Source organism: Globicephala melas, chromosome 1 (assembly GCF_963455315.2).
Source record: "Globicephala melas chromosome 1, mGloMel1.2, whole genome shotgun sequence".
NCBI classification, from domain to species: Eukaryota; Metazoa; Chordata; class Mammalia; order Artiodactyla; family Delphinidae; genus Globicephala; species Globicephala melas.
The window spans coordinates 49,057,422-49,079,904 of NC_083314.1; the positions used below are offsets into that span (position 1 = coordinate 49,057,422).

General features: G+C 53.8%; 2 protein-coding genes across 8 annotated transcripts in view; one reads left to right on the forward strand and one right to left on the reverse strand.

Annotated features, from left to right (window-relative positions):
* STX6 (syntaxin 6) overlaps positions 1 to 6,677 on the forward strand; it is a 45,549-nt gene extending 38,872 nt beyond the window's left edge. Inside the window, exon 8 of one of the 2 annotated variants that reach the window (XM_030847621.2) lies at positions 732 to 6,677. In XM_030847621.2, the coding sequence (XP_030703481.1) occupies positions 732 to 808 (77 nt within the window). In that variant the 3' untranslated portion in view covers positions 809 to 6,677. The remainder of the gene's footprint in view (positions 1 to 731) is intronic. The other variant, XM_060295667.1, reaches the window with a different exon arrangement.
* An 8,060-nt stretch (positions 6,678 to 14,737) lies between these two features.
* KIAA1614 (KIAA1614 ortholog) overlaps positions 14,738 to 22,483 on the reverse strand; it is a 36,542-nt gene continuing 28,796 nt past the window's right edge. For 5 of the 6 annotated variants that reach the window (XM_030847616.2, XM_060295676.1, XM_060295687.2 and 2 more), the window contains 3 exons: positions 21,401 to 21,528; positions 20,525 to 20,709; positions 14,738 to 15,926 (listed from right to left, as the gene is read on the reverse strand). In XM_030847616.2, coding sequence (XP_030703476.1) covers positions 15,733 to 15,926; positions 20,525 to 20,709; positions 21,401 to 21,528 — 507 coding nt within the window. In that variant the 3' untranslated portion in view covers positions 14,738 to 15,732. Of the gene's footprint in view, positions 15,927 to 20,524; positions 20,710 to 21,400; positions 21,529 to 22,483 lie in introns of those variants that run through there. The other variant, XR_009563360.1, reaches the window with a different exon arrangement.

A 22,483-nucleotide genomic window follows, 5' to 3' on the forward strand; every position in this document is an offset into this window, starting at 1 on the left:
GTGGGCCCTTCTGTCCCTCGGGGCCTCCTTGCTCTAGGCCATTTAGATGGATTCTGGCTACTCTGTTTACTGCACCTCTTCTAAATTGTGAGTAGGGCAGAAAGCTTCAGAAAAGACATTCCACTTTTATTTATAGATAAGCTGTGTCAGTTACTTTAACACAGTTACTGGTTAAGTGATCTTTCTTGCCCAGGGGTGGTGTGAAGTTCATCACCCCGTGATCACTGCAGCTTGCTTTTTCAGCTCATTGTTTCCTGAAGTGACCAGCAGTAGCTTTCATCTCCTTTCTATCCTTCCATTGTGCTCATTAAGAAAAGAACATGATTACTGTTTAAATGATTTGATTTTGGTGGGAGATTAAAGCTGACGAGCTCTGATCTGTAATACCAACGCCAACATCTTTTCCAGGGATGTGGTAACTGCCAGAAGAGAACTGTGATCCATAGATTTTAATTAGAGACTTGAGACACAAAGCAGGTACTTGTTACAAGGCTGGCTTTCAGGGGACGGGCAGGGTTGTGAATGCACGTGCAGTGCAGGCCAGGAAGAGCAGCGGTAAGAGTCCAGGTGCCCGGGCAGGTTCAGAGCAGCGGTAAGAGTCCAGGTGCCCGCGCAGGTTCAGGGCCTCTGCCCATTCTGTCTGCATCCAGGTGTTGCCTTAAGTTTCCTGTCACTGTATCTTGGGGTACGTCGAGTCCCGGGAGAGCTGACCCTCGTGTCCTGCCTTCCAGATCGGCGCCAGTGGTGTGCCATCGCTGTCCTCTTCGTGGTCCTCCTGGTCGTGCTCATCCTCTTCTTAGTGCTGTGACAGCGTGGCCCCCGGCTCGCTTCCTCCTGCACAGGAACCTGAGGGGAGAGGGAGAAGCAGCGCACGGTGTGCCCGCCCCTCGCGTCCCTCGCCTGGAAACACAGCCTGCGCTGACTTTTCTCTCTGTGACCCCACCATGGAGATCAGGTCCTTCAGCCCAGCTTGGGGAGGGCCGGCGGGAAGAGGAAGTCGACGACTGCACACTCCTGGTGCCCCCTGGCCTGGATCCGAGGACAGCGGGCCCTGCTTTGCCCCCCTGGACCTCGCTCCCCCTGGAGGGCCTTCGAGGAATCCAGAAAAATTCGCAGACTCGGCTCGTGTTGCCTGTTGCTCATTCCATCCGTCTTGGCAGCTCCTCCTGCCCCCCACCCCCGGCTCAGACCCTTCCCCCGCCAGACAGCACGCGCTGGCCCATCCAGGGGCATCCATCGGGGATGTGGGCCCCTGGGTGGGTTTCACATCCTGTCGCGGCAGCGTCCCTTTGCCCCTGAAAGCTGGCGGTTAGTGGGGACAGAGGGCTCGGAAGTACTTTGTGACAGAAGATGCAGTGACTGGTTTTTCAGGGGTAAGTGCTAGGGTGAAAGTGCTTCCCCGAGCACAGTTTTTTGTGGTAGGAATAACCAATGGAAAAGAATGAAAAGCACTGGGCTTTGGGGGTGCTGGCAACTTGTGGCTTGAATGGAAGGGAGGACAGGGCAGCAGGACACAGCTGGAGAGGGCGGGTGAGGTCACCAGGGTCAGGCCCTTGCTGGATTCATGTCGCTATCCTACAGCCTCCTCCCTAGAGGTGCAAGTTGCATTTCTAGAGTGACCCTTAGATGAGCAGCTCACGTGAGTGGACTGAGATCCCGAGGTGGTGTCATGGGCAGTTATTTTATTCCTGCAGCACTCTGCCTTGGGGGCTGGGGGGGGGGCGGGGGCAGCACGTTGATTACATTTACTCAGAAACTATAATGTCAAGGCTAGTTCTGGACCAGATTTTTCTTACCCTGTGAGTGATTGCAAGGATGGGTAGGTGAACTTGGTTCCTTTTTCCCTGAGATGACAGTTCAATTTTATCATCCATTCAAATAACTGAGCCAATCGAAATTTAAATGACAGACACTTCAGTTGGGTTTTAGTAGCTGAAACTGCTGAGACACTGTACCCTTCACGCTTCTGATGACTTTTAAAATGCCTCCCGTGTACACATGTATATAGGATATTTTTATAACCTCCCTGATGAAAACCTAATATTGAAGTAGCAGCTGCGCCCAGAGCCAGCACTTGGCAGTGGAGGCTGCAGGTCTCTCCTCACTATCTTTTTTGCACTTGGGAAGCACAGCAACATCTGGGTAGAGTTCTAGCTTTGACTTCCAGCTCCCCATCTCTTGGGGTCCACTCCTCAGCACGCTTTTTTTTCTTGTTTTGTTTGTATCGTTTGTTTGTGTTGGGCTTTTGTTTTCTGTGTGTGTGTGTGTGTGTGTGTGTGTGTGCGTGGTTTGTAATGATGTACTTGCCTAGCTAACCTTTGAATTGCACTTTTTAATAAATATTTGTAACAGTTTTTTAAAGAAGGGTATTATATCATGGTAGGTAAGGAAATCTGCCTGTTGATGAAAGCTAAAAGCAGGTTTATAAAACTAAAAGGGTGATTGACATCCACGTTTACACTCAACTCTATGTGACATATAAGTTATTTCTTTTCAAATTAGAAAAAAAAGTGATTATTACAAAGGGCTTCAGGTGTAGGATACTAGATTATTTGTTTTACAGAGTTTTGAGACTTTGTTAAGATAGCCTTCTACAAACCGAGGACAGGGCTGGTCCTTAGATTTGCATTAAAATGTACACGTCTTTTTAAATATCCACGTGGACCTTGTCTCAGTACTGTAATCCCCACTTTCCACGTGACACGAAGCAGCCGGCTTCTTGATGAATTACAGGGTTGCCCTGTTTAAACGCCATGCCATTATCTGGGCGTTACCAGATTTACTGTGCCCCTTGAAACTGACGTGTGTCAGCGGGGCCTGTTGGGAACACGCTGGTCATGAGTGAGTAAGCTTCTCCCCAGGCTTCAGGGACCAAGTTCTGTGACGCCGAGGCTTAACCACTAAATGTGTGGGGCTATTTAGAGCCGGCAGGCTCGCTGATTTAAGGTGTTTGCTAAACAGTGGCTGTTGTAGACCAGACTGGGCTGAAGCCGAAGAGCAATCTGTTTAGAAAGAAAAATTGCTTAAAGTCCCGTCACTGCGGCATTCTCCCTGTAGGGCCACTGCTCTTTCTGGCCTCGGAGGAGCCGTTCTCCGATAGGCCGCCTCTTCATGTGTTTGTCAGAGCTGCTTGGCCCGAGATGTAACCTCCGGCCTACGTGACCTGATCCTGAGACCCACCCTGTTGTACCAGGACTGAGCAGTCACTACAGACCAGTGTTCACTTGAAGACCATGCCCACGGCCCAGTCAGACTCCAGACTGGCAGAGAGAGCATGCCAGGGGCTTAGGTTTCCTCATCAGTGATCCTGATGCTTTGGGTTCCTTGCAAGTGGTCCCCTGACCCTGAGTGGTGGACTGGGGGGGGGGGCGGAGTGGATGCCCGCGACACCCCTACTAGGCTTAGAGGCACTTCCTGTAGCCGTGGGGCTTTCTCTCTCCTTCAGCCTCTGTACTTCGTGCTGTACTCGTCATTGCTAAAAAACTGGCAGAATATGACGGCTAACAAACAGAAAGAGCTCGACTTCTGTTTCTTGGAAGAGCATTTCTCCTCCACTGGTTTGGTGAGGTGGGGTGTAGAATGGGGTAATGAACCATGGAGAGCATTTGCCAGAGTGGGACTCCAGCTGGAAAAGCAAATACCTTTAGTTTTTCGTCCTGATTTTTGATCTTGTCTTTGTGAGAACCGTGAAGAATCACAATGCGCTCTGTGTGCCGCTACCGTGTGGCAATTGGAAGTCGCAGCATGTATGTTACATGAGGATCTTCACGCCAGAGTCGGGGGAGAAACTTGGTAACTTGCCCATTATTCTCTGCTTTTAGCCAGAGTTAAACAGACTGATGGGTCTGGTAGCCAACAACTTGGCAACTTCCACTCCTTCTCACCTCGTGAGATTAAGGGCTGCGAAGAAAAATGTAGTCTTAACTCCAGCAGAAATCTGTCTCCGCTAAGTGTTTTACCTTCTGTAAGTGAAGGTGGCAGAGCCAAGATCTTCCTTTTGGTAATTTCCCTGTCAAGTGAGACCATTACCACCTTTCTAGAGAACGCATAGCATTTGAAGATCTCAAACCAACTGATAAATAGTTGTTGTTTTCCCACTCTGGAATTTCGACCATTTGGCGTTACCTTGTACACAGGACAAATTTGTAAACAAAACAAAATTCGGACTGTCTGGAAAGCTGAAGTTCTAAAACACAGAACGCACTACTGTCAGTGCTCCCTCTTCGTCTAACTCTCGTTGGCATTTCTTCCACTCCCAGGTTTTTTAAGATTTTTTTTTTCTTTTTGAAGACTGTTCTTTGTCCATCAAGAGCAGAGAGAAGGTGAAGCCAAAGGGTCCTCAGCCCTGCAGTCAGGTGGCGCTGTCCCCGACCACAGTCGGGACACGAGGACAGGGCCCCGAGGGGCCGTCAGACGCAGCGGCCTCTTCCTCCAGGGCCCTGCTCGAGGGGCAGCTCAGCCCCTGGGCTGCCCTGGCAGGAGGAGGTAAGACTCTGTCCTGCCCAGCTCCCATCCTTCACAGAATATGCTTGTGCTGCAAACAAGGAGCTCCTGTCTTGCAAGGCCCGTGTCGGTCTGTTGTCTATAAAACATGGGTGCCGTCCCACCATGGCTGCCTGATAACGCTCACAGGGAGGCTGCTGTCGCGTCCAGAACCCCAGGAGGGTTCTTAGTAGCGAGGACAGCCCTTCAGAGCCTAGGACGGCACTGTTGTGAACCTGGAGACCGAAGCCGGGTGCTGGGTCCCCCAGGCTGGGCCCGAAGCTCCAAGCTAGCGGACTTCTGGGGTGTTAGCATCCCTGACGGTAGCCTCAGAAGGACTTATGGTCACTTAGCTCAGTAGTCCTCTTGTTTCAGAGTTGAAACACTTTCAGCTCCCGCAGCAGACATGGGAGTCACTGGGTGGGTTGCAGTGCAGACTTGGCACCGGGGAGCCTGCACCCCATCTGGACCAAGCTGACCTCAGTGACATGACGTAGTCTGGTAGTGGCTTGTCACGCTCCCGCCTCAGCCCAGCCACTTGATGTCTTTTGCTTTTGGACAACCACTGGCGCTCTGGTCACGTTGCTGCGATCTCCATGCGCTGAAAGTTCTTTGTTATATGATATTATAAGTCTCTTTACTAGGACAGAAGCTTGGGGAGGTGAGGATAAAAGAAAAAGAACTTGGTTTCCCTCCGACATAAGCTAATGTGTTGGCGCTGTCTTCCTTCTGATGTGACCTTTGTCCAGAAATGCCCTTCCCCGAGGCCGTGCAGATGGGAGCTGTGCTTAGACTGGGATTGTCCGATCACCTGCCCTACTGCCGGGGTTTCACATGAACATTTCATGGTCCTGGTTTGCCAGCTGCAGCCAGACGCTTTGTGAGAAAGTATATTTTACCTTTTTTTCTTTTTTTTTTTAAAGGTTATGCGTTATCAAACCCGGAAGCCACTTAATTATCCAGGGGTGTTAGAAATAAGACCACCTGGCTTTGCTGTCTGCTGACTGGAGCTCTTGAGCCTGTTCCCTGGCGGCAGCCCAGCACTCCACTCCAGCCCGGCCTTCTGTCAGCCCCGGGGTGGGACCGAGTTCAGGACGGTTCTTTCCTGCTCTGCAGAAAGTAGGTTCTGGCTGAGACCCTGCTACTGAATGGGAATTGTGATGCCACAGTTAGTCGGTTCTGGGAGAGACAGCCGTCCTAATCCTCAGGTAGATAGTGCGTCTGTGCCCTGTTGTCTGTGCGAGGTGGAGAGGCCAGGCAGGTGTCCCACTAATAAGTTACTGGAACTGCTCTACGTGCCATGCTATGACGTCCTGGCTGACCCAGGCTGGGAGAACGCGCAGGGTTGGGGGGTGGGCTGGAAACCCGGAAAGGGCCAAAGAAAGCAAGCTGTAAATGATGATGGATTTGGTTTTTGTAAGTGGAAGTAAGCTTTCACCGGCTCATTTGTAATAAAAAATTAATGTAATTAAAAACAGAGTGTGTAATACGTGGCAGTGCTCAGCAGGACTAAACGATTGTTTTTTCCTTTCAAGGATAAATAACCTTACGGCGTTTTATTTTTAATTAACTAGAAGGTACAAACAAAAGAAGTGAGATCAAGGATTAGAAATGCAAAATGCCGCGGTGATTTCCAGATGGTGCTCTCCCCGCACCCAACACGAGAACGGTGCCAGAGCCCTGGTGCCAGCAGTTCACAGCCCCGCTGTGGGTAGAGCTTGCTTCCTGTATGCAGTGGGTCTCCAAGTGTGGTGTGGGACCGGCGGCGGCGGCGGCATCCCCTGGTAACTTGCTAGAAATGCAGATTCGCGAGCCCCGCCCCAGACTCACAGACTGGGGTGGGGTGAGTGGGCTGTTTAACAAGCCCTCCAGGGGATTTGATGCACAGTCAAGTGTGCGAACCACTGCTTCTGCATCGTGGAATTTAGGCTGCAGTAAACCACCCCTGTAAAATGAAACAGCTTCATGGCCTTCATTGTAATTCTGACATTAAACAAATGTTGATGACACTATAAACTTGAAAACTTAAAAAAACCCCAAAAACTTGTGTTTAAAAAAGCCTCAACTAGCCATCCTTAAAAGTGATATTTTTGCACCCTTAAGTTTATCAGTAATGTTTCTTACTTCTACTCTTGAAATCATGTTACAACTGTATAAAGACTACTGTTCAGTATTAAAGACAAATGGAGAGACCATGAACTTTGTCCTGGTTTTTGATTTGGTTGGTTTTTATTTTTAGTTCTTTTCATACCGAAACAGAGCTTCCTCCCCTCCTTCCATCCCCACTAGTAAACATGGATACGTGCGTATGTCTGGGGTGGGAAAAGTTTGTGCCTGGTGGAAGATGTGAATTCTAAACTCTTTTCTCTGGCTGAGCACGTTATATGAATTCTTAAACCCCCAAGCAGCCATACTGTTCCTTTCCAATATCATACGACACAGTTTCAGTTGGAATGAGGCACCTGAGGGAGCAGAGAGACTAGAACACAAAGGAACTGAGTCCCGTATTTCCCTCTTGCTGAAGTGTTAACCAACAAGGATAGTGCCCATCCCAGCTGGTAGCTCTGCGGGACAAGGCGACTGGGCTACGTGAGCTCCTTAAGGGCAGGGATCTTCCTCATTCCTCTTGCCATCATCACCCTTGCTCAGCCTGACTGAGCACCTTCTGTGTGCCAGGCACTGTTCTAAGTACTTGCTGTTAACACATATAGCACTGGAAATGGCTGTGTGAACCAGAGAGGTTTCTTCATCTAATATTATTATCTCAGATCTGCACATGGGGAAATTGGAAAACAAGTAGTTTCTCAAGGTCCATCCACTGGACCACATACTGTGCCCCCGCTGCCTCACGTAGAAATTGGCCCAGCAGTGCTTCCCGAGTCCTCAGCCTGACGTCCCCCTAATCACCAGAAGGGGCAGAGGCGAATCAACATACCAACCAGCCTCGACAGAGGAGTGAGTGCTTATTTTGAGAGGTAACGGTGACTATTTCAGGAGGAGGAAATGGTTCCATGTATCTCCTGATAAAAGCCGATCACCTCCCTGTACCCCAGGGGCCAACGTGGACCACGTGGCGTGGACAAGGGGAGAAGCGCATGCCCACGGCTCAGCAAGAGTGCTGTTGTTCCCAAGGTCCCACTGGCTGCGAGTCTTACACAGAACTCTTGTTGGAAGTGCTAAAAGACGAGGCCGAGGCCCGAGGCAAAAACGGAACTCACAGGACGGGAAGACCCATGCGTGCCATCACAATGTTTTCACTGTCCAAGAGGACACGTTCCAAGTCAGTGCGCCCCCATCCCTGGAACATCGGGGTGTCAGTTGTCTGGGAACAGGGCCCCCACTCCAGGATGCCGACAGCCAGAACGCAGCGGTGGCTCCTGTTTGGTGCAGGCAGAGCCTAAGCACAGACGTCCGCGCCACTACCTCTCAGGGAGGGAGCGATGGGCTCCAGAAGCCGCCTTGGACTTGGACATGTACTCGCAAGGCCAGCCTCCCTGACCTCTGCACTGCCGCTTCCTCCCTCCCGTTCTCCGTCCTCCCTCAGGGACACTGTTAAATACTTCGTGTCCATTCACAAAAGCTCACGGGACTGGCCGGCCTTTGGGAAGGTCCTCAACTCTTCCAGGAGCAAATTTCTCAATCTTTGTATCTCATTAGTAGCTAATACTTCTGGCCAATACTTGATGAGAATCTGATGTGCCAGCAGGTCTTTGACCAAGGCCTTAGGGACACGTTGAGGAAGTTAAAACACTTTGTTTATTCTCACAACTCCATGAGGGAAACACTCTTTTTTGGGGTTTGGATTTTATAAGTTTACTTATTTATTTTTGGCTGCCTTGGGTCTTCGTTGCTGTGCGCGCGGGCTTTCTCTAGTTGCGGCGAGCAGGGGCTTCTCTTCATTGCAGTGCAGGGGCTTCTCATTGCAGTGGCTTCTCTTGGTTGCAGAGCATGGGCTGTAGGCGCGTAGGGCGTCAGCAGTTGTGGCACATGGGCTCAGTTGTGGCTCGCAGGCTCTAGAGCGCAGGCTCAGTGGTTGTGGCACATGGGCTTAGTCGCTCTGCGGGCATGTGGGATCTTCCCAGACCAGGGCTCGAACCCGTGTCCCCTGCATTGGCAGGCGGATTCTTAACCCCAGCGCCACCAGGGAAGTCCCAAGGGAAATACTGTTGAGGCCCATTTTGTACCTGAAAACTAGGGCATGGAGCAATTCAGGAATTTGCCCACGGTTACAATCAGTGAATGGTAGAGTCAGAATGGGAACCCAGGTCTGACTGGACCATTATGCAGCCTCCCTGAAAAGTCACCATCCAGGTTTCAGGGGTGGCAAGCAGATATTTCTTTCAGCAAGCCATTGTTCTAACCAGAGAAACGGTAGAGTAAAGCCGAGGAGAGGAAGAGGGATCAAATAACCTGCAGTACAAGTTAGCAGCGGATGAAAGCATTGAACTAGAAGTGCCGAAGATGATGATGGACACCAGCCACCTTGGACTAGACCATAACTCGAACCCTACAAGCCTACTGCAGAGTTCAAGAAATCTGATCAAGGACCTCAATCAAGCGGTTCAGCCTTGCTGATGAAATTTTCTGGAGCTCTTGTTTATTTGGCTGGAAATGTGCAAAAAATAAGTGAGGCAAACATTATATAAACTCAGAAAAGCCTGGAAACAGTCTGGGGAGCACAGGATGAGAAAGTTGTGGCATCTGAAGGCTGCTGTGAGCTCCCGTGGCTGCCAGCATTCCTTGTTCCTGAGATAACACCGAGCTGGAGGGAGGCTAGTGAGCCTGGGGCTGGCTCTCCTGGGAAGCCTTTCTGCTCACCAGGTGCAATGGGGCCTCCTGCCTGGGGCTCCCATTGTAGCCCTTGGCACACGGGTTTGTCTCTGCACAGCTGTAGCTGCCTCCACCCTGGGTATATGGGCATCGCAAGGGCAGGGCAGGCCTCTCCCCAGTACCCGGCATCTGGCCAGACCCATAAGGGCAGCTTCACACTGTGAGTTGGGGCCTGAGTCCAGATTGCAGAAGGACAAGACAAAGGCGGGCCCAGCAGGCAGCCCAGCATCCACAGGAGAGCCCGGATACCCTCCAGGCCTGGCAGGACAGCTGTTAAACCCTGGCGCCGTGGGCAGAGTGTCAGAGCCAGTCCCAGCAGCCCCTTCCTTGGGGCCCAGCCCTCCGACCTAGCCAAACCCGCAGCCTAAGAGAGCTGGGCAGAGCTGCCTGCCAAGGAAGGCTGTTGCCATTTCTAAGCAGGTGCTCTGGCTCTATAGGAAAAGGAAAACTCAGAGAGGATGATGGGGAGGGAGGGAAGGAAGGGGACCAGGTGACAGCCCAGCCTTTGCAATAGCTCTGGAGGCAGCCTGGAGACTTGGGGTGGGAAATAGGTTGGGCAGATTAGCCAGGGAAGTCCAGTTGTTGCCAGGTAAGTTTGGTAGAGGATAAACAAGCAGTTCTATGGGAAAAGAACCACAATGAAGAGCCCTTGGTACCAGATTCTACGGGAGCTAAGGGGAGGGGGCCACAGCATGCAGGTGTTGAAACTGAGCAGGACCCTGTGGGGCTCCTGGGCACAGAAGCCTTTCTGTCCCCCATTTCTTGTTTGTAGGGAACAGACTCCAGCCTCCATGACCTTCCCTGAGTTCCAAAGGGCAGATTCGAACAGCTGCTAATCAGAGAGGGGAGGGGATGCAGAGACAAGGGAGGAGCAGCCAAGAAACAATAGTGCAGCCTTGGGGCAGGTCCTGGTTCTGCCTCAGGGGATACACATAACAATATCTTTGAGTTCTTTACAGAACTAAAAGCCTAACAAATGGAAGATGTTGGCATTCTTCATTCCAGGGAAGACGCCCTGAGGCCAAATTAAAGGAACCAGGAGATTACCTGAGACCACATTAAAGGGGTGCAGGCCCTGCACACACCCTAATCTTATCAGCAACCCCACCCTTGAACCACTGCTATAAAACTCCTCACCAAATCCTCCCGGATTGGGACACAGTTTTCAAGGCACGAGCCTGCCGTGTCCCCCTTTGCCTGGCAAAGCAATAAAGCTGTTCTTTTCTACTTCACTCAAAACTCTGTCTCCGAGATTCCATTCGGCACTGGTGCACAAGTTTTCAGCATCAGTGTCAGGGAATGCTTCCCAGGGCAGGCACCTCTGACATTTTTGAAGGCTGTCTGGGGTCGGTGGGTGGACAAGGGGAAGATAGCTCCAACAAAGGCGCACAAATAAGCTAAATGAATGGGTGGATGAATGAATGCATGGAGTTGGGGTGTGGTGGAACCAAGAAACCAACAACTGAAGCTCAAACCAATAAATGTTCACGTGGGACTTCTGCTGCCAGAGGCCAGCTTGGAGAACCAGGAAGTCCAGTCCAGTCACTGCGTTCCACCCCCAGGGCACAGGCCTCCTCTAGATGACAGGGATGTAGGAGCAAGGAGGCCTCTTCCCTCCCCCCCCCCCCCACGCAGGGGCCAGGTGCATTCACGCCAGCCGCCAGGCCAGGTTTCATCAGCTTCCAAGTTGGGCAGCGCTGGGCCCTGAGGACAGAATGGAGGGGCCAGCCTCCCGGCCTCAGCCCCAGGGCCTGTTCTATGCCACCCTCAGAGCATGGCCAGAACACACTTCAGATTACAACTGAGGACACACGTCTGAAAGAAGCGTTTCCCACACAAAACCTACCCTTGCCTTGTGCAAGGAAGCTGTTATTTTTTAATGTTGGTCTTTCTTTAAAAGATAGATTTTGTGACCCACTAGTGGTTGTGCCTGCAGTTAAGGAAACACTTCTGTAAAATGATTTGCCCGCCCTACTCCTCTCCCCCCGCGGGGAGGTGGGAGTGCCAGCTCCATTTCCCTGAAGCAAAACCCGAGCCAAGCCCCCCACACCGTCATGGTGAATGTCACTGCGGAGCCGGGCCTCGCGAGCTGCTCACCGACGGAGGTGAGCCCCACAGGGTCCCAGGAAGGTTAATGGACGCAGGCGGGGAGTTGCAGAGGGCCGGGTTCAAATCCTCCCTCCGCTAATTACTTGCTGTGTGACCTTGGATCACACCTTGGATAAGTAATTTAACCCCGGAGTTTCGGACTCCTAGTTCGTAATACGGAGATAAGTAGTCCCTCCCTCGCAGTGTCGCCGTAAGCATTCAGGATTGTGACCATTATGTCCCCAGCAGAGCTCTGGAATACTTGAGCAGGCAGAGCAGGGTGGGAGACGGCACAGCGCCTGCGCGTCCCTGAATTCCCAGGTTCAACTTGATTTCCAAAATTCGAGCGGTGCCTGCTGTTCCTCCACGCGACAGCCCTCGGGGCACTGCGCGCACCAGGTCCCCATTACTGCACCCCGCCACGCGTGCCCGCCCCTGCGTCGCCTCACTGCCCCTCCCGCCGGCTCCAGCTCGTCCCCCAGGCCGCGCTCGGCGCGCCGCCACCACCGCCTTCTTAGAGCCGGGCGCGCGCTCCGTGCAACTCCAGGCTGCCCTCTCTCCCCCGCCCCCGCCCCCAACGGTGCGTTCCTCGAGGCTAAACTGAGGGTCGTCTTCCCCCCGGCCCCGGGCGCCGAGCCAAGTGTCCTGGGTGTGCGGGGTGTGGGGCGTGTAAAACCCCCAACAACCCGGCCCCGTCAAACTCCAGGCTCCAACCCTCCTGCGGCTGTGAGCGCGCCTGCGCCCGGCTGGACGTCCCCAACGGGGCAGCGTCCGGGCGCATCCCTGGCCCCAAGACGAGCGGCCGGAGGCGCGGAGACGCGGACCGAGGCAGGCGGCCTGGAGCGCAGACCCGCCCCAGCCTCCTGCCGGCGCGGCGGGGGCCTCCGGGTCAGCGGAGGGGCGGGAAGGGTGCGGCCGGCGCAGAGCCCCACCCGGCCGACCCGACTTGCCCGCGACACCCGAGGAACAAAGTAGCCTCGCGGGGAGGGCGCGGTGGGCGCCGGGTAGTAGCCCGCACAGTCGCCCCCTGGTCGCTGTCCCGCGACACACCTCGGTCCCCACGCCAGGGGCACCCGGCCGCACCCTGCCAAGGAGACGCGCTCTCGCCTCCCACCTGCCCCTCCGCCACCGAGAAGAGGCGCCCCGGAAAACAAACAAACAAAAAACAGAAAACCAATCAGCGTCGGAGCGCCCTGGCCTCCCAGGCCTGCCTGGCGAGCACCGGGCCCGCGGTTTCGGCTGGAGGCTTCGGAACTTGCCATCCCACCCCACCCCACCCCGCTCCCGTCATCCTAAGGATTTGACGTCACGCCTGAGGTTAAAGTTGGTGCCACTTTCTGTACCGTGTTGTTGCAGTGTCAGGTGCCTACCTGTGCGAAGCGAGGTCTGGACACGTAGCGTACCATTACACTGCCACCGGAGGGGCAGAGAGCCGACTCGGGAGAAGTCCATACCTTTACACATGCTGTTTATTTTCCGTGTCTGGGCGTCCTTTCCCTTACCTTCCTGTGAGTTCCTCCTCGTTTTACAAAACCCAGCGTGGACGCACTTCCTCCCACTGCGTAAGCCTGCCTTCCCCCGCCCCCCCACGTCTCCCGCCCCGCCCCTCTCCGCTAACCACTTAGGCTCGCCACCGGGGCTAACCAGGTGCTTCCTCTCACTTCCCACCAGGCCAGGTGGGAATGCTTGATCTGCCCCTAGCCTCTGGCCTGGTAAGGTAGAGCCCGTCTTTCTCATCTCTCTGAGCTCCTGCCTGGCATGTGGCCTGGCGCCTAGTTAACACGAGGCTCTAAGTAAGAGCGTTCTGATGGTCCTGTGGGAGGCGCGGATGACGCAGGGCTGGACATAGCTTTCTAGGTCAGTAGTTCCCCAGGCAGAGCAGATGGGGAAGGTCACACAGGAGGCTGGAGAACCCAAAGACCCCTCCCACCCGCACAAGTCGGGGCCCAGCATCTTACCCCAGGAAGGAGGGCCTTCTGCCTCTCTGGAATTAGAGCAAGGAAGGTCTACTTCACACACAGCTCAGAGTGCCTCCCTCCCTCCCCCCCATCCAGCCTTTTCTGGCATGGGGGGAGCGAGCTGCATCCAGCCTTTGCTGGCATGGGGGGAGCGAGCTGCAGTAGGAAGAGTGGGCGCTGAGTCAGAGTGCGGGTCTGAATGGCCTCCATTGCTGCTAAACTTGGTTCTCCATCTGTGTAAATGAAGACAATAAATGGGACATCCCAGGCTGGACTATTTTAAGGACAAAATAAGATGTGTCAAGAGCCTGACCCCCCCCCACCTGGGATGTAACAGATGCAGCTGCTCAGTACCCCCTAGAGACCTTTCCCTGCCCAGTCCCAGCCCTAGCACCCCACCCCCACTTCCATTTCTTCTCAGCTGAGGCAGGGTATCGGTATCGTCATCCTCACCAGACAGAGAAAACAGAGGTGATTTTTGCCCCAGAAGCATTTTTCAACATGAAATTTCCCCAAAGTTTTATGACCACAAGGCCACAAGCTGGGGTACGGGAGCCACTAGGGTTTCCCCACTCCTGTAGTTTCTGCTGTGGGACTATTTCTATGCTTTGGGGGCCCCAGGCTGCTCTCTGAGGTGTCCCAGCACCCTCTTCACATCCTGAAGGCCCAAGCACTTGTTCCATTGGTCCCCCTGCTCACCTGCTAGAGCCTCCCCAACCCCCCTTCATCCCACCCCAGGCCAGCCCAGCCTCCCCGTCCTGCAGTGCTGGGGGGCTCTGGGAGCCATGCTTTCCCCCCACCCTCCAGGGACAGTAAAGAGGGGTTTTAACTGGCTCCTGCTGATAAGGCCCGAGGAGGGGAGAACACTCACTGCACACACACCCCACAGGATTGCCTGACCCCTTCCCCCATCCTCTTTCTCTCAGGCCACGTGTCTCCTTCAGCGACCTTGCCTGCTGAGAGGTGCAGCAGCACTCACTCTAACCTGATTCTGTTGTGTTTTCAGCACAGCCTGCACCCAGCCAGTTGTAAAGAAGCCCTGGGCTGCCCACTCCAAGCCCCCCCATCCCCACTGCTCCTATCCGAGGCCCCTTAGCTCCATTCTGTCTCCTGCTCCGAAATGCACCTTGCCCAAGGCTCCTCCACCAGCCAGAGGATGGTCTCTGCAGGCTTCCGCCTTAACCCTGGCGTCACCCCAACCCCAGGGGCCTCCCCAGCCCTCCCCCTCTGGCATGCCAACACTGCTCACTGCTGTGCTTGTTTCCTCCCTCCCCCTCCCCTCCCCCTCCTCCACCCCAGGCCCCTGCCAGGCTAGTGAAGGTCAAGTGAGCATCCAGCCCAGAATTTAGCAATTCAGAGTAGGGTAAGTTTCAGCGTTGTTCTTTAATAATTTAAGACTGACACACAGCCACCTACTCCCAGAGAGTCCCAACCCTTTGGGCAGTGGACGCGCCCAGGCAGGACAGCCCATCCTGCTGCTCGTGCGCTGCCATCTCCCTGCCAGCGGCCCACCTACAGCTGCCCTCAGGGAGTCTGGGCAGAGAGCTTGTGGCTGGGGACAGCTTGGCACCAGCTGCAGCCCGTGTCCAAGGTCACAGGAGAAGGAAGACAGAGGTCCTCATGGCCAGGCTGTGGTGGGGGGCAGGGCTGGTCTGGCCGGTCCCACTGGCCACAGCTGCACTTCCCTGAAATTGGTCTCGGTTTCATTTTGTTCCTTCAACCTTATATCACAAAGATTTCCCAGAACTTCCTAATATTCTGACTACCAGATAACATCTCCCAGATGTTCTCCCACCAGACCACACGTGCTAATTTTGGGTTTGGAATATATGGTCAATGGCTATAAGGCTGTTACTCCAGGACACTTTGTCCATTTCTGGAAAAAAAAGCAAAGGTGTCAAATGGGAGCTGGGAGAAATGAGACTGAAAAAGGCGGGCTCAAGGCCAATATGGCCGAGTACTTTCTTTGGCTCTGGAGTGGGAGGGGCTGGGGGAGCCCTTGACAGTGTGGGATGGGATCTGGGGGTAAGGCGATGCTCAGGGACCAACCGAAGGACCCACTGAATCTCTCTCCTCCCCCTGCCAACAAAGGTGCAGGAAGACGTTGACAACACCTCAGGCCTGGTCAGGGCGGAAGACCCATATCTTTTTCCCGGTTCTGCATAAATTAACATCCTCAAACAACATACACAAACAGGCTCCTTCCCTCTGCTAAAGTGGTCAGTCACAGAAGCCCTGCCGAGGCCCAAGGGGTTACGAGCCACCATGTTCATTTTCAGTAGACAAAGCAGCTTTATGTAGTGCATTCCCAGCCACCCCTGGGGCGGCTCAGAGTTTCCAAGGGGGTGACGGTGAGGGCAAAGGCACCTCTGGGTCACCGTGGGACAGGCCTCTGCCTCAGCACACGGATCGACAAGCTCTCCGAGTGGGCCAGGAGCTCCCTAATGTGAGCCAAGCCCAGCCCTGCAACCTTGGCCCCGTTCACCTCGAGGATCTCATCCCCCACTCCCAGCAGCCCCGAGTACAGCTTGGCCGTCCTCTCATCAGCCATCTCCTGCACGTAGAGCCCTGCAAAGGAGAACAGGAGAACTGACACAGGCAATCCAAATCAAGGACATGCAGCTCTGTGGAAGGCCCAGGTGGATGCTGTTTGGGGTGGAGGGGAGGCAGGTGCTCATACAGGGCACTACACACACACACGCACACACACTCTCCCTCATTGTTCCACTTCACAACCGCAACTGGCCTTATAAATAGATAGTGTGCCCACCTCCATGGTATAACTTCATTTCTCTGTCTCCTCTTTTAAAATCCTCCTAATACAAATGATGCTTTAAGCTGTTATTATTCATGTATACCCCAGTGTGAATGAGCTAATCTTATCTTTTTCTGGGATAAGCTTTGATTGTAAAATAGGGAGGAAAATGTTGAAAAATTGAGACAAAGACCTACTACATGCCTGGCACCCTGCTAGGTGGGATTCACAAATAAGACCCAGCTGCTGCCCTCAAGTAGCTGGGGGGTGGATGGTATCACTGGAGTAGCGAACGTGGCTGAGGTCGAATCCAAACCTGGTTTGCTTCACAGGATTGTCTGGGACTAGCCCTGGCCTCAGTCTTCCTCGGATACGGTTCCTTACTTAGGATTCAGAGGCTTCTGGGCAAAAGCCCAGGAAACATAGAAATTCTGGCCGCGTGTTTAAAGTCATCGTGGCTCACTTCTCCCTTCTTCACACATACTCTCTCCCCTCAGTGACCTCAAGAGGCCCCACCTGGCTGGGACCATTCCCTGAGTCTCTAAGGTAGGGTGAGCCTGGGAAGAACCTGCTTCTCCTTTCCTGGGGTTCAATTCGAGGAACTCAGTGGAGCAGGCTCTGGAAGGTTCTGGAAGCCTCGAGCTGCGCTGGGCTCCCTTGCTACACAGTTCAGGACGGTCCAGCTGAGGGAGGCCCTCTTGCCTCAACTTCTGCTGAAAACCTTACAAACTCTCCGTCAGCTGCTTCCACCTGACAGTAAGGGAGCACAGGCTCTTCCAGGGAAAGTTGGGTGCCCTCCACCCGGACACACTGAGTGAGCACAGGTGTGCAGAGCTCAGGCCCTTCCGCAGGAGGACTGCAGGGTGGGGACCCTATGCCGCGACAGCCCCTGCAGGACTCACTCAGGTTAGCGTTGCCTCAAGCACCCTCGCTGCTCCCCAGCCTGGACTTGGCTGGCTGATTAGAAACATTAAGCAGCTGCCCATCCCTGACTCCCTGCTTCCTCTTCCTAAAATCAGCTTCCTTAGAAGGGACCTGAAAGAGCATCTCGTCTGGTCCCCCAGTCTCCAGCTGGAAGCCTTTTAAGATGTCTTGGATGAGTGGAAGGTCATCTTCTGGTCCGCTCAGCCCCGCAGGAGATTCTGGCCCCAATAGAAGTCAAGCTTTTCAGAGCCCACCCTCTGCAATTCGGGTTTGAAAGTGCATTGAAACCTCCTCTGAGGCACCTGAAGGTTTGCAGCTCTGGCTGTCGCAAATCCGATCTGTTGACATACTCCTCCCTGGTCTGACCTGCGGAACGGCCTCTCAGTGCTTCTTGGCAGGGCTGAGCCCTTCCTGCAAGGCCGGCTCCCTCCTGACAAGGTCTGTCGGCCATCTTGGCTGCACAGGGCTTTTCTCTCAGCCCGTGCCCTATCCTTTCCCTCTTCTTTCTGGGTTCTTTTAACAGCTTGTCTGCCCTGTGTGCATGTTGGTGGCATGGGGAGAGGCAGGTAAGGAGGGCAGGGGTGGAGCCGGCAGAAACGGCTGCTGTACCGCAGAACATGCCAGTCGGGAGTGATGAGAAAACCCAAAAGAACGCAGCTGGAGGCCCAGACACTGCTGTCATGCCTGGGGTAGGTTTCACAACTGAAAGTCATGACACAAATATGACAGAAAGACTGCTATCGTAGGCATTTACCGTCTGCTGGAAATGGCCTTTGTTAAGGATGTATGATCTCTGTGTTGTACTCAATTAGAAGCAGAAGGCGAAGCCTGCTGTTCTCACATGCCTGTACAGAATCAGATGTGATAGCCAGCAAGTAACACCAGCATCTTGATGTTTTAGTGAGGAATGCAAACCCGCCCCAGCTCATGGCCCCTCTGAGGCCCAGGAGAAGTGACCCTTGGCTGCTGGAGCATGGCCTGTGGCAAGGAGGCACCAGCACCAGTCATGTTCCATGTGTGAGGGGAGCTCTGCGTGACATCCAGCAGCCAACTGCAGCGGCAGAAGCAGGGCACCAGCTGGGCAGGACAGGGAAGAGCCTGCACCAACTAGGTGAGGGGCATCCTGGGGAGCGGGCCCGGCCAGAGCCCAGGAAGCTCTTGGTCATTAAAGACCCCTGCCCATCAGCAGTCTATGACAGGGGATGGGGGGAGGGGGTCCCACTGCCTGCAAAGGGGCCTAAAGGGACTTTTGGGGAGGATGGGGGTCATAGTAGAATGGCCAGTTGGGTATGATCTCACATTGACAGATGACGCAGATCATGTCTGCCCCCGTCTGGAGTTCTACTCCCGCAATACACATTCTTTTTCTGAAGAGGGAGGGGAAGAAATGGGCCAGGCGCTTTCCCATATACCTCACTGAATGCTCCTTATGACTCTTCCAGGTAGGGTTTCATTAGCTTCATTTTACAAATTAGAGACCCGAGGCTCAGAGTGGGTAAGTAACCTGCTCAAGGTCACACAGCCAGCGGAGGCGCTGGAGTACAAACCACGCTGTCGTCCAGCTATGCCTGCATGCTGCCTCTCTGAGAGAGCCTGTCTCCCTCACCGAAGGAGAGAGGAAGCTGGAGGAACGGGCAGAGTGGCTAACAGGCCGTGGAGCACTTTGCAATGGTCAACATATGCTCACAACGGCCATCTCCCTGTGAGGAGAGACAGGCGCCCTCCTGAGGGCCAGAGTGGGGAGAAACTCATCCTCCCTTCCTCTCGCACTCATGTAAACTCCATCAGCCAACGGTCAGAACTACCTTCAAGTCAACCAGACCACGGCCACTTCTCACCACTCCACAGCCACCCCAGTCTAAGCCGCCACCACCATGTCTTCCCTGGACTGTTGAAATAGCCCTAAAACTGGTCTCCCTGGCTCCACCATCACCCCACTAGGGTCTGTTCTCAACACAGCAGCCAGTGAGCCTGTTGAAGTGTTCAATCAGAGCACGTCAGTCCCTGCTCCAAGCGCCTGGTGGCTCCTGTCTCACTGGCAAGAAAGCCCCTTCTGCCCTTAGCTCAGTCTCTCTCCCCCATTTCTGGGCTCAGCTGTCTCCCCACCTTTCTGCCCTCAGCTCAGTCTCTCCCCTTCACCCCTCTGTCCAGCTTGACCTCCTTGCAGTTCCTCCCACAGGCCAAGCTCATTCCCAGCCCTCAGGGCCTCGCACTGGCTGTTCCCTCTGCCTGGAACGCACTTCCCCAGACACCACATCGCCCACCCTCACTTCACTCCACTGTCTGTCTGCTCAGGGGTCTCTTCTCAGAAAAGCTGCCCCACCGGTACTCCCATACTCACTGCCCTTGGGCCTTATCCTGCTTTATTTGTGTTTGTTTCTTAGTACTCTTCGCCATCTGACATACATATAACACATTATATGTATATATAAAATATATAAAAATATAAATAAACGTGTGTGTGTGTGTGTATATATATATATATATATATATATATTTGTAGATACAGTCTAGCTCCCTCATGAGAACGTGCACTCCTGAGGATGAGGATTTTGTCTGTTCCATTTACTGCTCTATCCCCAGTATCTACAACCACCTAGGAGGTGCTCACGTATATTGTTGAAAAAGAACTGATGGAACATACGCAAGAACTCGCTGTGTTCTGCAAGTCTGGCAGCAGGCAGATTTCAGCCAGCTAAATCATCTTGACCTCGGAGATCAAAGCAGAGGACTAAACCCTCCGCGGCACAGCCCAGCCAGGGCAGCTTTGCGCGTGTCTTTCTGCGTCTGTCTCTCCCTTTCTTCCTCCTCACTCTCCTCTCCTTCCCACTCCTGCACGTCTGTCTTCCTTCCTTCCTCATCTCATCTGAGAAACATATGTCAAGGTCCCTTGCCCTGTGATGGATTCTGACCCACAGACCTTGGGGAAAGGCCTGGGGAAGTCACTTTGCCCTGAAAGATTCATGGGGCAGGGCTGAGAGCTGGCCAGAGTGCAGAAGGATGTTCAGAGCCCCTCCCTGGTCCTGCCAGTAATGAATCAAGACCTAGCAGGCCGCCCAGCCAGGGGCCTGGAGCCAGCCCTGAGGGAGGGGCCTGGACGCACAGACAGGCAGGCACGGTCCTCGGTCCACGTGCCCAGACATACTCCACAGCTAGAGGAAGGGAACCAGTTAAACACACCAGCCACACCCAAGGGATCCGGAGAAGCAGCCAGCACGAACCACCTCCCTCAGGCTCTCCAGTGACAAGATGGCATTAAGATTCTGATTTTAGGATGGACAGAGGGACAGCGGAGCAAGCCTGCCATCTCTACCCCCTTGAGGGGAGAATTCCAGTCCTTTCTCTGAGAGGCTCTCTGAGTCCAGAGCTCACTCATTGTTCAGCCAAAGACAGGAGACGAAAACGACCACAGCCAGAAGGCACTGCAGTGGTTTGCCAAGGCCCCAGGGCTCTGGAGCCAGAAAAGTGGGGGAGGGGGGGGGCCTACCTGAGTCCCGGCGTCCATTCCCAGAGGCCACACAGAAGCCGAAAGTGCCCTCCGGGGAGCGCTGTAGCTGCAGCTGGCTCGTGCCGTCCGGGAACACCTCCACCATGCGGCCCACAGCGCGAGCCAGGCCCGGGGCACTCACGTCCTCCACGCTGAGGGAGGGCCGGGGCGGTGCCTTGGCTGGCCTATGAGGGGCCGGAGGCGAGTGAGGGCAAAGAGAGCCAGCACTGGGGCCCAGCCCCTCCCTGGCTGAAAGATGGTGGATGCCACGAGCCAGGGCTGAGCCTGGCGGGTTCCCACAGCCGTCTGAGGCTCCGCAGAGCCCGCTGCAGACCCAGAAGCCCCTCCCCCAAGAGCAGTGGTTGTTAACCTTTTTAGGTGCAGAGATCGCTCTTGAGAGTCTGCTGAAAGCTTTAATTTTACATAAAACTTCCAGGAGTTAATGGACCCCCTGAAGTTCCTCCATGGAGCCCCGGGTGAGAGCAGCTAGCCTAGCAGGTCTTATCAGAGAGGGTGGATTTCTCTAGGCAGGGTCACAGGGCGAGGGCCTCTTTGGGGGCCATGTCTCTGGATCTTCAGTAAGATCTTTAGCTGGGCTAAGGAAGCTCCCTGAACATTCTGATTTCAAAATGTAGAGGGACGGAGGAATCAAACCTTCCAACTCTACAGAAACCCCAACTCCTGTCCAGTTGCACAGGACAAGGGCACTGAGGAATGGGCTCCAAGACCCCTGAGGCAACTGAGGCACAGGTAGTCAGCCTCACTTTCTCTTTTAAAGGGACCCCCCCCCCTCGGGCCGTGCTGCTAAGGCAGGAAGCATATAACTCCACTGTCCATGCCCTGGGTTTACGCTCTAAACCACTTGCCCACTCTTACCTGTCAGCTGCATTGTGATGCCCTGGCTCCCCTACCAGGTAGAGGTTGGACCGGTCCACCTTGCCACTCAGCAGAGAATGGAGGTTCTGAAAAGAGGCAGCTTTCCAACGTTGGCGAGAGGGTGACACCTAGTGGGAAAGGCCCAATATTGCAGGTGAGAAAAGCCACCTGGCAAGGGCTTGACAGAGAGGGGACCCCAACCATGAACCTGAGAGCCTGCTAAGAAAGTAATGGCATAAGCTTTTGTCATTACTTCAAAGTGCTTAACAGGAATAACCATAACTTACTTAAGGAGATGGGCCTATGTAGGCGTTTTGAAGCTTCAAAGTAAAAAAAATTGGGGGCTGAAATAAAAACTGAATAGGGTAATGCTAATTATCTCACTTATTAAGAAAATCTAATTTTTTCCTTGATTATGAAAAAAGGGTGAAATCAATCACAGAATAATAAACACAATTGTAGAATTAAAATCTTAGTTTGTGATTCTTTAGTATCCCTTTTATGATTGCTGACGTTAAAAATTTTATCAAGTATGCACCTTAAAACGCTGTGCATTAAAAAGATGGACAAGACGAAAGTCCCTCAAGGAGTTCGCACCATGGTGGGGGTGAGGTGAGCATGGACAGGTCAAAAGCCCTAAATGCACGTTGTAAGTGTGAGGCTAGAAGCACAGACAACGCTGTGCAGGGAAGCAGAGACAGACTCAGCTCAGGAGGCTCCAGGGCACTGGAGGAGCTGACGCCTGGGCGGGGCCTGAAGCATGAGCTCTCCAGGTGAAGACGGAGGTAGGGTGTTCCAGGCAGAAGAAATAGCAGATGCAGAGAGAGATGGGAGAAAGCACGGATGTTCTGGAACATACTCATGGTCTAGGTGGCTGGGCTGCAGAGGTGATGGGAGATAGGCTGGAGCCAAGCGGCCACACCCGGAAGGACCTTATTTGACCTGGTGAGGAGCCACTGAGTGACGTTAATCAGAAGAGTTACAAGGTCAGATCTGTGTTCTAGAAACTGACCCAGTGAGGAGGCTATTCCAAGGGTGGCGGTGGGAGGCAGGAAGAGGCCGACTTTTAAACAAATACCGCAC